Source organism: Ranitomeya imitator, chromosome 1, assembly GCF_032444005.1.
Source record: "Ranitomeya imitator isolate aRanImi1 chromosome 1, aRanImi1.pri, whole genome shotgun sequence".
NCBI lineage: Eukaryota > Metazoa > Chordata > Amphibia > Anura > Dendrobatidae > Ranitomeya > Ranitomeya imitator.
The window spans coordinates 695,466,848-695,481,850 of NC_091282.1; the positions used below are offsets into that span (position 1 = coordinate 695,466,848).

Consider the following 15,003-nt stretch of genomic DNA (forward strand, 5'->3'; position numbering starts at 1 on the left):
CAAAAGTTGATTGATGCCAGCAAACCTGGACTCTTCTGATAAATAAATGGCATTTCAGTGGTCACCACAGCTGTACAAAATCTCTCGCTGAACCCAGGTGAAATGTCAGATTGCTGTATCAGGTGCATTATTCTTCCTTTTCGGAAAAGAGCCAGAAACGTGTGAGCGCTTCCTTCACATCCCTTTCACGTGTTCCACACCACCCTGAAGTTTCATTGCTGCCACTATTTATAGCCAGAAAGAAATTCAGTCTCACATTCTAAGACACCGAGCAATGTAATGACAGCAATGCTCCCGCTCACCAGCTTCATGGAGATATTTTTGGATGCTGTCAGTACTGGCGGCTGTGGACCCTAGAGCCGAGCCTGCCATTCTTGCTGTGATCCCAAGAACAGAAGCAAGGGCAGAAATTAACTCTGGACTTGCACAATTCTAGGCGATTTTAATGTCCTGACTGATCATTATACAAGTTTCCATTGTGCCACTGAACCATGAAAGCAAAGACTCTACATGATCTTTAAAAAAGGAGCCAGACACTGGGTTTCACCCCATATAAAACTATAAGCACCACCTTGAAGCCATCTTGCACATCACTTCTGCAACATGTGTAAGCCCCCAGCTCTCTCCAAAACAATTATCCCGTATGCTAATCGTTGAGGCTTATCCGACGGGCATCACTGGTCTGTGCTCGGTGCCTCCTCCCTCACCACAACTCTCCCCACAATAGATGCCTTCCCGCTTTGGTAGATGTGGATGACGTCTCCTACGTCATCCACTCATCGCTGCAAGCCTCGAGCCACTGCAGTTGAAGCACAGACCTGCGTTAGCATGCTTGGTTCTGCTCAGAGGAAACCAATGACCAAGAAGTGAAGCTGGCGCATGCGCTGTACAGGATGCCACAGGGTAGAATGAAGCACGCCAACGCAGGTCTGTGCTTCAACTGCAGTGGCTCGAGGCTTGCAGCGATGAGTGGATGACGTAGAAGCACAAAGAGACGCAGTTGCGCTTAGCTCTGACCTGGGGAGTGCAGTAATGCGCATGCGCCGACTTCACTCCTGGGTCATTGTCTCCCTCGGAGGAGAACAAAGGGTGTCAGATTAAGTCTGTGCTTCAACTGCACCAGCTCAAGGTTTTCAGAGCTGGGTGGATAACACTATGTAGGAGACATCATCCACATCCATCAATGCAGGATGGCAGGATAATGCAAGGAAAGAGGAGGCACCAAGCACAGATTTGCAACATCCATCGAAAGGGAGAATTGTGAAAGGTATTTTCTTTAATCTGTGAGGTAGCTGCATATGATCTGACCCAGTCATCTAGCCAAGCACATTAACTTTGAGAATTGACAGATCACTTTTAGCTTAACAAAAGTCAATGTTACAATACAATCAATGTTATTCACTTTACCCAACAGTGGTTTTATTGTCATGGTAATTTTGTATACACTCAATAGCCAAATTGTGCTCAAACAGTATGTTTAGTGCATTAATGCAACTATGACCCAAACACCGGTATAAAACCATGGACATAAAGTTAGAGTTTATTTTGTTCACACTGAGTCTAGGTGTGGATGTGCCGGTCAGGTTTTTGAAATGTATTCTCTAGCCTTCTGATCGTGCACTCCGCCTCCTAGCCACAGGTGTTTTAATTACAGCAGGTCCAATACCCCTCCACAGAGAGAGAGAATTTTAGTCTAAGAAGAGGTTTCACATGTACCCATTCAGATGGAGACGTTTATTCTCAGCGAGGTAAGGCAAGCGTAGTACCTGGTATAAGAGAGATGCCGTAAAGGGGCTACCAGGTATACATAAAATTGGCCATTTTTATGCGCTAAACGCTCTCATTTTTCACATTTCTAGTGCAGTAATGCAGTTCAATTTTCTTGTTTCATATTTGCATGTTTCAGCGCTACAGTGTGCTGCCTTATTTACTTAAATAAAGTTAGAGTTTATCCAATCTAATATTTATCTTAAAAAACATATGGCAAATGGCAGGTCATCTTTATGTCATGTAAATGCTGCTGCTCTCCCGAATCCGGTGCGGTTTTTCTTTTGTTCCTGCGCCTTTCTGTTCCCAAGATATGGCCTCCTCTTCCATGTAGATAAATCTATTTTTCTTTATGAAAGTGGGAGTGGTTCTTAAACTCCCATTATGGGGACTCTGCCCAATTGGCTAAAAAGATTATATTAATATACAGGGGAAAAGAGGCCAGATCTCAGGAACGAAGAGGCACAGGAACAAAATAAATCGAATGCCGGATTCAGGAGAACAGTGGCATTTATACCAGGTAAAAAAAAATGTCATGTTTATAGTGATGGGATTGGTATACAGGCACTTAATGAGATTATTATTTATAGATATCCATTTGTAGTCTACTTACCTTAGTGTTCTCAAGATTTGGCATTTCTGCTGCTTTTTGGGCTAAGGTAAATAAATTGGCTTCTTGCGATATGCGGCGCCTTCGCCGGGTTGATTGGATCACGGTCACAGCTCCTGCTCCCGTGGGCTGTACTGGCCCCGTGGGGTTTTGCTCCGCTGTCGGGACCTCTCTTGGTTTACCATTATGAGGTAGGGATGCATTTTCTATGTCATGCCGGGTGCCATGCTGGATTTCATGTACATCTCTTGACATGAGCTGTTTGTACCTGTCTTGGGCAGCTATCTGATGCACGCCTTGCTCGTACTGGTGGTGTGGATAAGGGATATTTGACTGACCAGCCGCAGTGGGAGGTAAAGGTTCTGGTCCTTCTTTGGAAAGTCTTCGGGACCGACGTGGCAATGGTATTTGAGCTTTGGGCAGTACAGACTGCTGGCTCTGCTCTGCAAGAGCTTTCATATATTCCTCCGACGTGGAAACACGTTGTAGTTGGCTCATCACAGGTATCTTCTGCTGGGAAGCTGCATGTTGGCTTAGTGAAACACCCTGCTGCATACTGTATGCGGCCTGTTGCTGCTGCGATGGGTAAAAACTCTCAAAAAGTTGCATTTTAGGAAGAGCCGTTTGTTGTTTCTGCTGAGCGGCATATGCAGCATTGGATTGAGCATCTGGAAAAACGTGAAATAAGTTTGGCAAAGAAGTTTTTTGACCCTGATGTCCAAATGCCGTTTGGAATGACTGCAAAGCAAGATGCTGATTTTGATGATGATGCTGTTGTTGTTGTTGTTGCTGCTGCTGTTGTTGCTGTTGCTGAGCTTGCAAAATGGAGTTTAAATGGGCCTGCTGCCGAGCTAGCTGATGCTGCTCCAACTGTGTCTTTTGAGACATCATCTGCTGTAGAGCATCTCCATAGATATCCATCTGGGACACTCCTACTCCCTTGTCTTGGCTTCTCTTGATAGGCTCATGATGGTTGTAATAGGATGGCACCATTTGCATAGCATAACCCGCTGCATTTCGCTGCCACATATTTGTTTGCTGAGCTGCCCACGCGGCCTCGTTCTGATCACCCACATTCCACTTTCCAGGAACTTGCTGCTGGTTAATTCTTATGCCGTCTGGTCTCTCTTGAGTGTACATGACAGCATTCAGCATATTGTTAGATGGAGCAGAATAAGTATTCACAGGCTGGCCTTGAGATTCATTAAAAAAAGTTATTCTTTTCCCGGTCCTTTTATTTGAAGCCTTCTGCTGAGGCTGCTGACTCATGGTAATCAAAATACATGCAAATCACAAGATTTCTCCAAAGTCATTAAATAAAAAATAAAAAAAGTTTTTGTAACTTTTGATTGCGTAGATCTTCTATCACGTGATCTACTCGGCTTCATCACCCATCCCGACAAACTTTATCTGCAGAACAGAAAAACTTAATGAATCAAAATGTAATCTATTCATATGCTGCACAAATATCAGTAACACCTAAATAAAAAATGTACAATATAGGAGGTTGGTTTTACACTTTCAACATTCACGTTCCAAGCACAGACTGCAATGTTTGGACCAGTCGTGGGTCTCGTAACCCCAAGTCAACAGGCTCAGTCAAGAAACCCACAGCCAGTCCATTCATTCCAAGACATGAAACCCATAAACTGTCCAGTATAGGTGTTAAGACTAGATCAGGCCTCTACAAACTGGGATCCTCCACTGGTTACAAAACTAGAGCTCCTAGCCAAAGGCGGTTCAGGGCATGGTGGCTGTTGTAGTTTTCCTACAGCTCGAGAGCCACAGGTGATAGATCAGTGACCTAGAATCAGAACTTTGTATTGCAGGAAGCTCAACCTTTACTGAATTAATGCCTTTGAGTATAGCAAGAAGGTGAATGCCAATCCAATAATAAATAAGATTAACAGGGAAAAATGTATTCAGAAGAGTATTTTTTGTGCATATTATATAAAATCTTTTACTATTACCAAACATTTAGCCATTGGGAAAAAAGCAATTTAAATATTACACATTGTTGAAAAATAGAGAGGGAACATCAGCATTAAGAGGTTTGAAAATCAAACCCCCATTGTCAAATACCCTACTGAATTTTTCAATTACTTCCTACAATGGTCTTTCTGGACACTATATCTCTCTCTGAAAACTTAGCACTGCCTTCCATGGACAGCACATTAATGTCAATAGGTACATTGTAATGCTTCGTTCACCCATTGATAGCGCCTCAAGAAAATTAAAAACACTGGATTGCCAGGTTCCCACCACCATGTTGATCACTAAAGGTCCCAGCACAGGGACCTGTAATATGCTTATAGCTAGGATTTCATAGTAACAAATGAGATTGCCTACAGTGGAACATGACTCCAAAATAAATGTAATGAGGGCACAAAGAAAAAAAAAATCTAATAGTAATAAATATATTACACACACACACACACACACACACACACACACACACACATATATTCTGTGAATCTCCGCAATGGGTAACCAACCCATCGTTACCTTTATTTTATTTACCTCCAATTCAGCCCCATGCAGTCATCCTTGTAGTCGGTTATATTTTATATCCTGAACTTCCAGCCAGCTTGCCTTCTGTGCCTCTACACTACATTTCCCAAGATGCGGAGCTGTATTTGTCCCACCGCTCCAACATGCCCACTCTTACTACAGAGCACCATCCTGAGACTCGAGTCTCAGGATGGATAAAGCTCTACACAGTTTTTCCATTGAAGCATTCCCCTCACTACACCTAGTATGTGCTATCCTGAGACTCTTCTGCAGTCCATAATGTTAACATACAAGCTCAGTGCACTGTATGGGAGCAATGAGCCATATAATGTATTTGTGTATTAGAATGTAATCTAGAATTCTGGAACGCCCAGCACCATCTATCTGGCCAAAGTCCCAATTAGATAAGATTACTTCTGTGTGGAGTCTACATGCTGCCTCTACATTTTTCTTTCTTCTGTACACTTCCCCATTCAATATAAACTTCAAAAAGATCACAGGCCAACCCCCACACCTCCACATCACCATTCAAAACACTGCAGAGGGGGAGGCTGAGATGTTCAAAGCACATAGTATAGAGATTTCCTGCCTGTGCTTTGAACAGCTTCACCACCTTTGCAGTCATTTCAAAGCACAGAAGGAAATCTCTGTACTCTGTGCTTTGGACATAGCATGAAGTAAGGAGCTGAACGGTCACATTGCTACATGTGAGAGCACAGGAAAAAGCAGAAGTTTCACAGCAAGTAAATGATGAAGTTTCTTCATTTCTGGCTTTACACTGCTTTGTGCACCTTGAAAGTCTTTTTAATATTCGAGAACTGACTATTATTAAAGTGTTTGCCAGGCTAATGTAATGTTCAGGATTCCCTTTAACCAAATTACGGTAAATCAATTAAGACATGAAATATTCCTATAGATTCTTGCATTATACCTAAAATGTACAGCTGGGAAAGGTCGCGGAGCACGTTCAGCTCTGCAATATTCTGCCCTCCCATACAGGGACACCATCGCTCTGCTGACATCAGCTGTAACAAGATTCCTTCTCCTTTCTCAGCTTATTGTGGGGTGTCCAGTTTCAATTATGGTCTTGAATAATATATTACCAGATCTGCTTTCCCCGCACAAATAACAAATCAAATATTTGCTAAATCGCCCTCGAGATATTGAAAAGACCAAAGTTTTATAGCAGCCTCCATAAGACTGCCCATTAAACATATTAAGTTACATTTAAATCATCTTCCATAACCAAGATGAATGCAAAGTGGGTGGCGCTAACTGAGCAGATATTAAAAGAATGAAATAAAAATGAAACCGGTTTGCTAGAGGAAACAGACTAAATCTCACTAACCGTTAATAAAAAAAAAACTGCACTACGCCTCATCACCACCATTTTGTCTTTGCATCACATGAAAAAGTAATATTTAGGATTTGTTTACTTACCGTAATTGACATATGATTGGTTACTCTGATGACTCTTCACAACAAGATTTCCACTGGAGCGAGCCATGACCAAAGCTACTATATGCCCATGTGTTAGAGCAATACAGAGGTAGAGGAGTTGACGGCATAGAGGGTGCAAGTGCTCTCAATAAAATAGGGGGGAGTAGTGCACTGCTACCACCTTTAAAGGCGGCTTTATCACCTTGTAGCAAAGGATTGGGCATGTTGAAATCAACCTTCACAATCTTTAATTTAGTTAGGAACCACTTTGACACATTAAACATCTGTATAATGTACAAGCGCTTCTCACAAAAATAAAAGATCAAAAAGATAATTTCAGTTCTTCAATACAAAAAGTGAATCTCATATATTCTTACAGCCAATGAAAACCCAAAAGCCATTATCTAAGTAAATTAGAATAATTAACAAAAAAACACCTGCGAAGGCTTCCTAAGCATTTAAAAGGTCCCTTAGTCTGTTTAAGTAGGCTCCACAATCATGGGGAAGACTGCTGGCTTGACAGATGTCCAGAAGGCAGTCATTGACACACTACACAAGGGGGGTAAGCCACAAAAGGTCATTGGTAAAGAAGCTGGCTGTTCACATAGTGCTGTATCCAAGCATATTAATGGAAAGTTGAGTGGAAGGAAAAAGTGTGGTAGAAAATGGTGCACAAGCAACTGGGATAACCGCAGCCTTGAAAGGATTGTTAAGAAAAAGCCATTCATGACCAATAGACAATGCCAGAAGCCTGGCCAAAGAGAAAAAGAACAGGACTGTTCCTCAGTGGTCCAAGGTGTTGTTTTCAGATGAAAGTAAATTTTGCATTTAATTTGGAAATCAAGGTCCCAGAGTCTGGAGGAAGAGTGGACAGGCCACAATCCAAGCTGCTTGAGGTCTAGTGTGAAGTTTCCACAATCAGTGATGGTTTGGGGAGCCATGTCATCTGCTGGTGTAGGTCCACTGTTTTATCAAGAACAAAGTCAAGCGCAGCCATCTAACAGGAAATTTTAGAGCACTTCATGCTTCCCTCTGTCATCAAGCTTTTTGGAGATGGAAATGTCATTCTCCAGCAGGACTTGGCACCTGTCCACACTGCCAAAAGTACCAATACCTGGTTTACAAACAACAGTATCACTGTGCATGATTGGCCAGCAAACTCGCCTGACCTTAACCTCGGGGAATCTATGGGGTATTGAAAAGAGGAAGATGAGAGACACCAGACCCATCAATAAAGATTAGCTGAAGGCTGCTATCAAAGCAACCTGGGCTTCCATAACACCTCAGCAGTACCACGGGCTCATCGCCTCCATGCCACACCGCACTGATGCAGTAATTGATGCAAGAGGAGCCCCGAGCAAATATTGAGTGCATTTACTGAACATATATTTCAGTAGACCAACATTTTGGATTGTAAAATCATTTTTCAAGCTAGCTGGTGTTATAAAATATTCTAATTTAGTGAGATAATGAGTTTTGGGTTTTCATTGGCTGTAAGCCATAATCATCAACATTAACAGAAATAAACACTTGAAATAGATCACTCTGTTTGTAATATATACGAGTTTCACTTTTTGCATTGAAGAACTGAAATAAATTAACTTTTTGATGATATTTGAATTTTGTGAAAAGCACATATATATGGCCACCTCAAAAGGCTATTTCCAAAACATTAAACTTTTTTTTTCTTCCAGGCTTGAGGATCAAGTCTGCACTCTATGTGACTTGTGAATCCTCACATTGTACAGTTTGAGCGGTGTCATAATCCTCCAGTGTTGGGAGCAGACAGGAGCAAGACTGCAAGTATGCAATTTGCATACATGCTGACTAGATGTGCGTAGTCTAGTCGGAATGTGGCCAGAAGTATGCAAATCTCATAATTACAGACACACAACCACCGGACCCTAGCAAATTTAAACAGCACATACACTGCACAGAGTGACTGCAAACGTGAGTTCTAAGCCTGGACAAACCCTTTAAATTATTCCCCAAACATAGGATAGGCGATAACTGGAGCCTTGGAACCTGGAAAATAGGCTCCAGAGTAGTCTCGAATGGAGCAAAGGTGCACTCATCATCTGTGGGACATGTCGGAAATAGCCAAGTGCCCCCACTAAGTTCAAGTTGGAGCTTTGCAGCTCCTGGATTCCAGAGCCCTAATCTTGGGATTAAAGTGGGTCCTAGCGGTTGGATCTCCAATTATCAGTAAATTATCCCCTGTTCAATGAACCGGGGCAACGCAACAGCACAAAAGGTGCATTCATTATTCATACTGTTGATATCAGCAGTAAACGTTCCATCAGATCCGAGCACACAATGAACAGATCACCCCTGTGAGGCAGTGACTGGTGTTACATGTGAGGGTCACTGTATGTTCCCCGCAGGATGCGCACGGAGGCGTATTGAGGCCATGGAAGTGCATTGCAGACACAGGCGTTGCTGTGATAGCAATGCGGAATAAAAGTAAGTGTTAGTCTTGAGAAAACCATTTGTCCAAGGCAGATTTAATAAAACCTGCCAGGGTTTTCCATGTGGCCCAAGGCCACAGATTTCAGTTAAAATCCCTGCAGTACAGGGTTTGGGTGTGTCAGGTTCAGAGTCAGGGTCAGTCTAGTGTTTGGAGGAGTACAGAGCAGAAGGCTCTGCAGAGCTCTACCTGTGTGAGGCAACACAGGCAAGCGGAGCCAAAACAGCCAAGGTAGCTGAGTGGCCTGGCACCCACAGTGTACACAGCAGTGCAGTCGCCAACGGCAACTGGTCTCGAAGATGGACTGGCGTGTTTATCGGCTGCAAACTGGAGGATATGGTTCGTGGCTGTGATCCAGAGGATATCGTGTACTGTGTAGTGCAGCGAGTTGGACATTAAAGCTGCGAGTTGAACATTAAAGAGACTTTTGTGTTGGAACTTTGCTGGGTCACTGCCTCAGGACTTCATAGGGTGCTACCGTGGCACTACACTACACCCCGCACGTGTGGACACATCCCTCAGTAATAAAGAAATAATATCCAGACTGAGCAGGGATCTTAGGACTTGTCTTTGCAAAAGGCTTCTGTTACCAACGCCCTCCCTAAACAACAAGGTAAGCCGGTTTTAGTAGCGAGAGGTGCAATTCCCTGCTCTGGGGCGAGGTACACACTGCTGTAAAATGGGTCACTGTGCTTAGTCACAGCCTTCACCCTCCGCTTTGCAAATGCTGAATCTTCAGACAGCTCCCAAAACGCTGCATCCATTACTAATTATTAATGAGGCGAACTTGTGTGTGTCAGTCATGGGCATGAGCAAAAGCACAAACAGTGCAACATTACAGAAGGAAGCAGTCAGCATGGCCCTACAGAGGGATTCTGCTCACTCACACCAGGTCTCGCTGATTTTTATTATTTCATATCACAATCTATGCACAAATGGAAAAAATAAAAACAGAAGAGGAATTTCATCAAAAGTCTGCAGTGGTGGAGGCTCGCTACCGGCATTGTAAAAATCTGTAAACTCCATTGCAATAAGAAGTGCAAACAAGATGTCAAACCCCAGCTGATGGGATAGTTCTACAGGTTTGGAGAAGCTCAGTGCCAATCAATGCGCTCAGACAACCCATAGACATGAGATATTTATCTGCAGACTGCTGGCAACTCAACGTAAAAAAAGAATGGATGGTAAAAAAAATTATCTTGATCTGGCCAATCGATTAGTTGACTTTCCAATACAAGGGAACACTTGCCAAATCATGTAGCACGCTCGATGAGCATCAACCAAAAGGAATGGGCAGCACATGTTAGTGCAAGGTGTAGGTGCACATTCACACAGTGACCATTTAACAGACAGAACCCAAGATTTAAAAAAATAAATAAATGAGCAAATTCCCTGTAGGAAGTAATTAAATAGTAACAGTACATATAAACAAAAAAACAGGGTAGTTAGTGAACACCATTTTGATTTAAAAAAAAAAAAAAAAAAGTGTAACATCCCACCGCGACAAGGTGTACCCAATCAGGATGGACCCTAACGCTAGTATAACACCTCGCTATGTGTTAGCAGACCTCAATATAGATGCAGGCATTATTTGACATGCTAGAGTGCTTGTCAAAAATTTCCCCAGTTTGGAAAACCCCTTTTAAATCTTATCTTCTATACAAAAGGTTTAGTTGATAAATCACAGCTAAGAGAGCAGGACCGATATCTACTGACAAGAGGTGATGTCTTGGATAAAGAATGTTGTAGCACCAGGTCAATTCCAATTTGCACACGGTTTTGTAATTTCACGCACAATATTTCAAGACTGTCGTTTCTGCTAAGATTTCAGAAGACTATTGAATAAGGAATAGCGCTTTCTGTCCATCGTATAACTTGTATCCCACATCTTCTCCCTTTGCAAGCGCTCTCTTTAAATGTAGTTGTCTCTAAGCTAGTGGGTGAAGACTAATTGCTAGGAGATCTCCTATACAGACGGTAGAGCAAGAATCCCTCATATCTCTATGTACTAAGTAGCACATGTTTGGAAGCAGGAGCGAAGAGGACATTCTATAAGACTGCATTGTAGCCTTGCAGCGCTGGGGTCCTGGTTTCAACTCCCACCAAGGACAAAATCTGCAAGGAGTCTGTATGTTCTCCCCGTATCTGCTTAGTGTCTCCCTACACCCGTTCTGGTTACTCCCCTCTCCATAGACTTCTATAGGCAGCTGTAAATCCTGTTTAACCAAGATGGATTTTAGACGAGTTTAGAAGGCAGGGAAAGGAGATGTGTTTCTAAGTGGAGAAAGATTGCTCTCAGCGGGGAAAAACAAAATAATAATGTTGCATTTATGATACCTTTTAATGGCTAACAAAATAAATGCTTTTAAGCCTTCTTCATCAGGCATCATATCATTATGAAGAGACCCAAAAAGTCTTGAAAGCTTGCTTTGTAACCATTAAAAAGGTATCATAACTACAAGATTATTATTTTGTTTTTCCCAACGAGAGCAATCGTTTTTTCAACTGGCTAACAACGGTACCAAAACCTTTTTTTCTTCCAACTAAGTGGAGAAAGAGGTGCAGTTCTCTTGTAGGATTTACAAAGTTTGTTAAGTTTTGCAATAGTTTGTAAAGTGGAAGAGGAAGTCGATAAAATATAAGAATCCAGATTCACATCTGAAGTATATGAAAACTGATACTATACTTGTGCAATATTTTGTCTGATCTGTGTATCAGTCAGTCAACACCAATCCTAGATTGGTGTGTTTTGTTTTAAAGATTTTATTTGGCCTCTTTTTTTGGATTTTATTTGACCTCCTTTTTTAGATTTGGCCTTTTTTTGATCTTATTTGGCCTCCACGTGAGGTCATAAGGGTCCATGGACATTGCATTGGGGAAGAATTTTCAACGGTCTAGCATACTTAAGTATTATAAGTCTATAATTGTGCGATAATCCTGCACGATACAGACAATATAAATTCCAGGTTACTGTCATACAGGAACGTATCCAGTGAACAAAGCTCATCTGACATGGCTGGGAGGGATAGCGTGTGACATCCGTGAGTCCTATTAATGCGCCGGCTCTTGGGTAGTTTACCCTCAAACTTTTTTTCTTCTACAAATTATGCACAAACTTGGCAAAGCAGAAGAAAAAGCATGAATGCGGCACTCACCCTTATCGTAGCTGTGTAATCGTGCTCTTTATTGAACAAAAAATGTTAATACATCCATTTGGACATCAGGACTGCAGGATGGTGCGGAAATGGAGTGTGGACGACGGCCGTTTCGCACAGTGTGTGCTTCAACGGGTCACACACTGTGCGAAACGGCCGTCGTCCACACTCCATTTCCGCACCCTCCTGCAGTCCTGATGTCCAAATGGATGTATTAACATTTTTTGTTCAATAAAGAGCACGATTACACAGCTACGATAAGGGTGAGTGCCGCATTCATGCTTTTTCTTCTGCTTCGTTGTAAACTAAGCTATTTGCTACCAGTGCAGAGCACCAGACCCAGAGCTTTCGTGACATCTGCTAACCGGTTGCTCATTAGTGAGCCCAAGTCCAGTAGAGCTTGTACTTCTCTAGTGCCGTCCTTCACTTTATTTCTTATTTTTTGACAAACTTGGCAAAGCCCCAGTGTTCGAGAGCATCAACACTTCATACTGTACTTTTTGCTGCAGCTCTTTCACGGTTCACTTGTTCTATGTAAATAAAATAGCGCTAAGAACTTCTTCACACACCAAGCTGCAAAATTACTTACAGAGAACGAAAACTATTAATATGTCTTCGCTCAGGTTTGCTGGAAATTTACAGCAAAATTCAACAGTACGGAAAGTAATGGGAGACCAAACTTGGGCCCATCAGCACCAGATAAGGGAATGTGCAGGCAGAAACTATTTGGAGGGGGGCCCACATTGCACCTTTGGGACCAAGACCCAATCTTTTACCAGATTATGGAGACAGCTTTGCTGGGAAATCCCTAAGCGTGGGTTCACCGAATGATCCTGTGCTTTTGGCAAATTGCAACTGAGATTGCTGCAGTGATTACATATTATTGCGGCAAATAATGCAGCAAGGGGGCGTTATGCAAACCCACCTTAAAAGGCAGATGTACACGACTATTTTCAGTCGGATCGCACTCAGACTAACTCTATTCTTTGGGGCCGCACGCATGTCCAATTGTTTACTTCGACAGACTATTTCTGAGGGAAAAAAAATGACAACATGCACGAGTTTGCTTCCGATATTCGGATCGTGCTTGGACATGCTAGTCAATGAGTCTGCGGAAATCATCAGACTGCACTCGGACGACATCCGAGTGCAATACGATTTACATGGACTGACAGACATATTTTCTCCATCTTCTAGTGATCCTAGAGAATCGGAGCACACACTGATCAGAAAGTCATCGGCATAATCGACCTGATTCTCTCTGATGAGAGAATTAATGGCTGTCTTTACCTGCCCTTAATGCTTTGACCCCATTCACTTAAACTGTGCTGCAATGTAGATCTGCAAAGTATGAAGTTGCAAAAAACGCCAACTGGTTTTGACTTGTTTGCTTTGCTGCTTTATTACGTGGGTTGCAACGCAACTTCATTAAATTGCATTACTCTGCGATGTAGCAGCGGCAGACAGTAAACTGACTATGTGGCATGTGTCTCGGGAAAAGTCACCACGAAGCCCAAACCTTAAGGACAATGTCAATATCTTGTTTGTACGACATTAGAAACCCTGGGACACCAACACAAATGCATGTTTAACCGCTGGCTTACTCACTCCTGCAGTAAAGATGCTGCAAGGAACAATCCGTGCACCGCCGACCTTGTTGTGCCGGTAATGGGCAGAGTAGGAAAGTTTCCCCACACACAACCCGTTGGTGCCAGCAGCTTTTGTGAGTAAATGGAACGATCTCCGCGCATTTTACAATGGACAAAGAAATGTGGCAATGCGCTTTCCATATTGTCAGGCTGACCTAGCACATACAAAGCGTGGGGAACATTTGTTCTGGGCACAGCAGCAGAATTTGCAGCTGCTCTCTAATAAAATGCCATTAATTCGACAACAATTTCAATCAAATCACAGAAACTGCACACTACACCCAGAGCGGAAAACCCTCTCCCATCCAGACCAGTAAACCTGCAATCTAGTGATTCACAATAAATAACATTTACCTATTAGTGATGAGTGAACATGCTGGGATAAGGTGTTATCTGAGCATGCTCATTTGCTAACGGAGTCTTCGGCGTGTCGGAGGACACCCGGTACAGCGACTGAATACAGGATATTGGAAATGTATAGTCTCTTTCAGTCCGAGGGTGGAGGCCGTGCAGAATCAAATAAAACATTCATCAACTTTGGGGAACCTTTTTAAATAGTGTTGCCAATTTGGCTCAAAACGCGTTGACATTTGTTGCGTCGCAGAGGTTCATATAATGCCGATCCTAAGCTCTGTGTTCTGCTCAATGATGATGAATAAACTTATGAAAAAAGACAAACATGGCCTGCATTATGTGGACCTCACACGGGAGGGTACAGGTCAGGCCACCAACAAGTCTACCAAACTGGATGTCCACTTGTGAATAACACGTCCCATGGCCATCACTAACAATAGGAAGAGGAAGGCAGGGAGCGCAGCCCTGATGCATCGGTGTTACAGAATTTTCAGAGCAGCATGCTAGGCTAAAACAGAATTTTTACGTTGGTTTTTTTGTTTGCCAAGGTTGACAAGAAACCCAAAGTTTAGCCACCCAGCAAATAATCAAGGCTGCCCCCAAACTCAAGTGACAGGAGGCAGCTGTGACGTCACAGCGCACGTGAATGCCGCAGCCAGTCTTCAGGTCAGTGCTGAAGCCAAGGTAGTTGGGACAAGACCAGTGATTGTCTGCAGTGGTCAAACTCACTGTAGTCAGGACAGTACCACTGCAGCTTGTCAATACACAAAAAGTGATGGAAAGGCAGAGCTGGCCCTTACTTTTTATTCTGTTAACCTTGGCCAGCCTTTGGAATAAAAAAGAAAAAAACAATTCCTGGAAAAGTCCCTGCACACTTCTTTCATTAGAAATATCCTAGTATTTGGCTGCTGCAGACTTTTTGGTAAGTTGAATACTTTTGAATTTGATGAAGCAAAATCAGATGTGCATAGTCTAAGACCGGAGACACACTAGCATATCGGATGCGATATCCTACTGACCCCGGCTCTGCCTTGAGTAGGAGCAGAGTGT

The 15,003-nt window shown here is 42.8% G+C and overlaps 1 protein-coding gene across 3 annotated transcripts in view; it reads right to left on the bottom strand.

Moving 5' to 3' along the window:
- The window catches only part of MIDEAS (mitotic deacetylase associated SANT domain protein), a 117,328-nt gene that overhangs the window by 27,141 nt on the left and 75,184 nt on the right, over positions 1 to 15,003 (bottom strand). For all 3 annotated transcript variants that reach the window (XM_069730758.1, XM_069730764.1, XM_069730774.1), the window contains exon 2: positions 2,381 to 3,787. In XM_069730758.1, coding sequence (XP_069586859.1) covers positions 2,381 to 3,646 — 1,266 coding nt within the window. In that variant the 5' untranslated portion in view covers positions 3,647 to 3,787. The remainder of the gene's footprint in view (positions 1 to 2,380; positions 3,788 to 15,003) is intronic.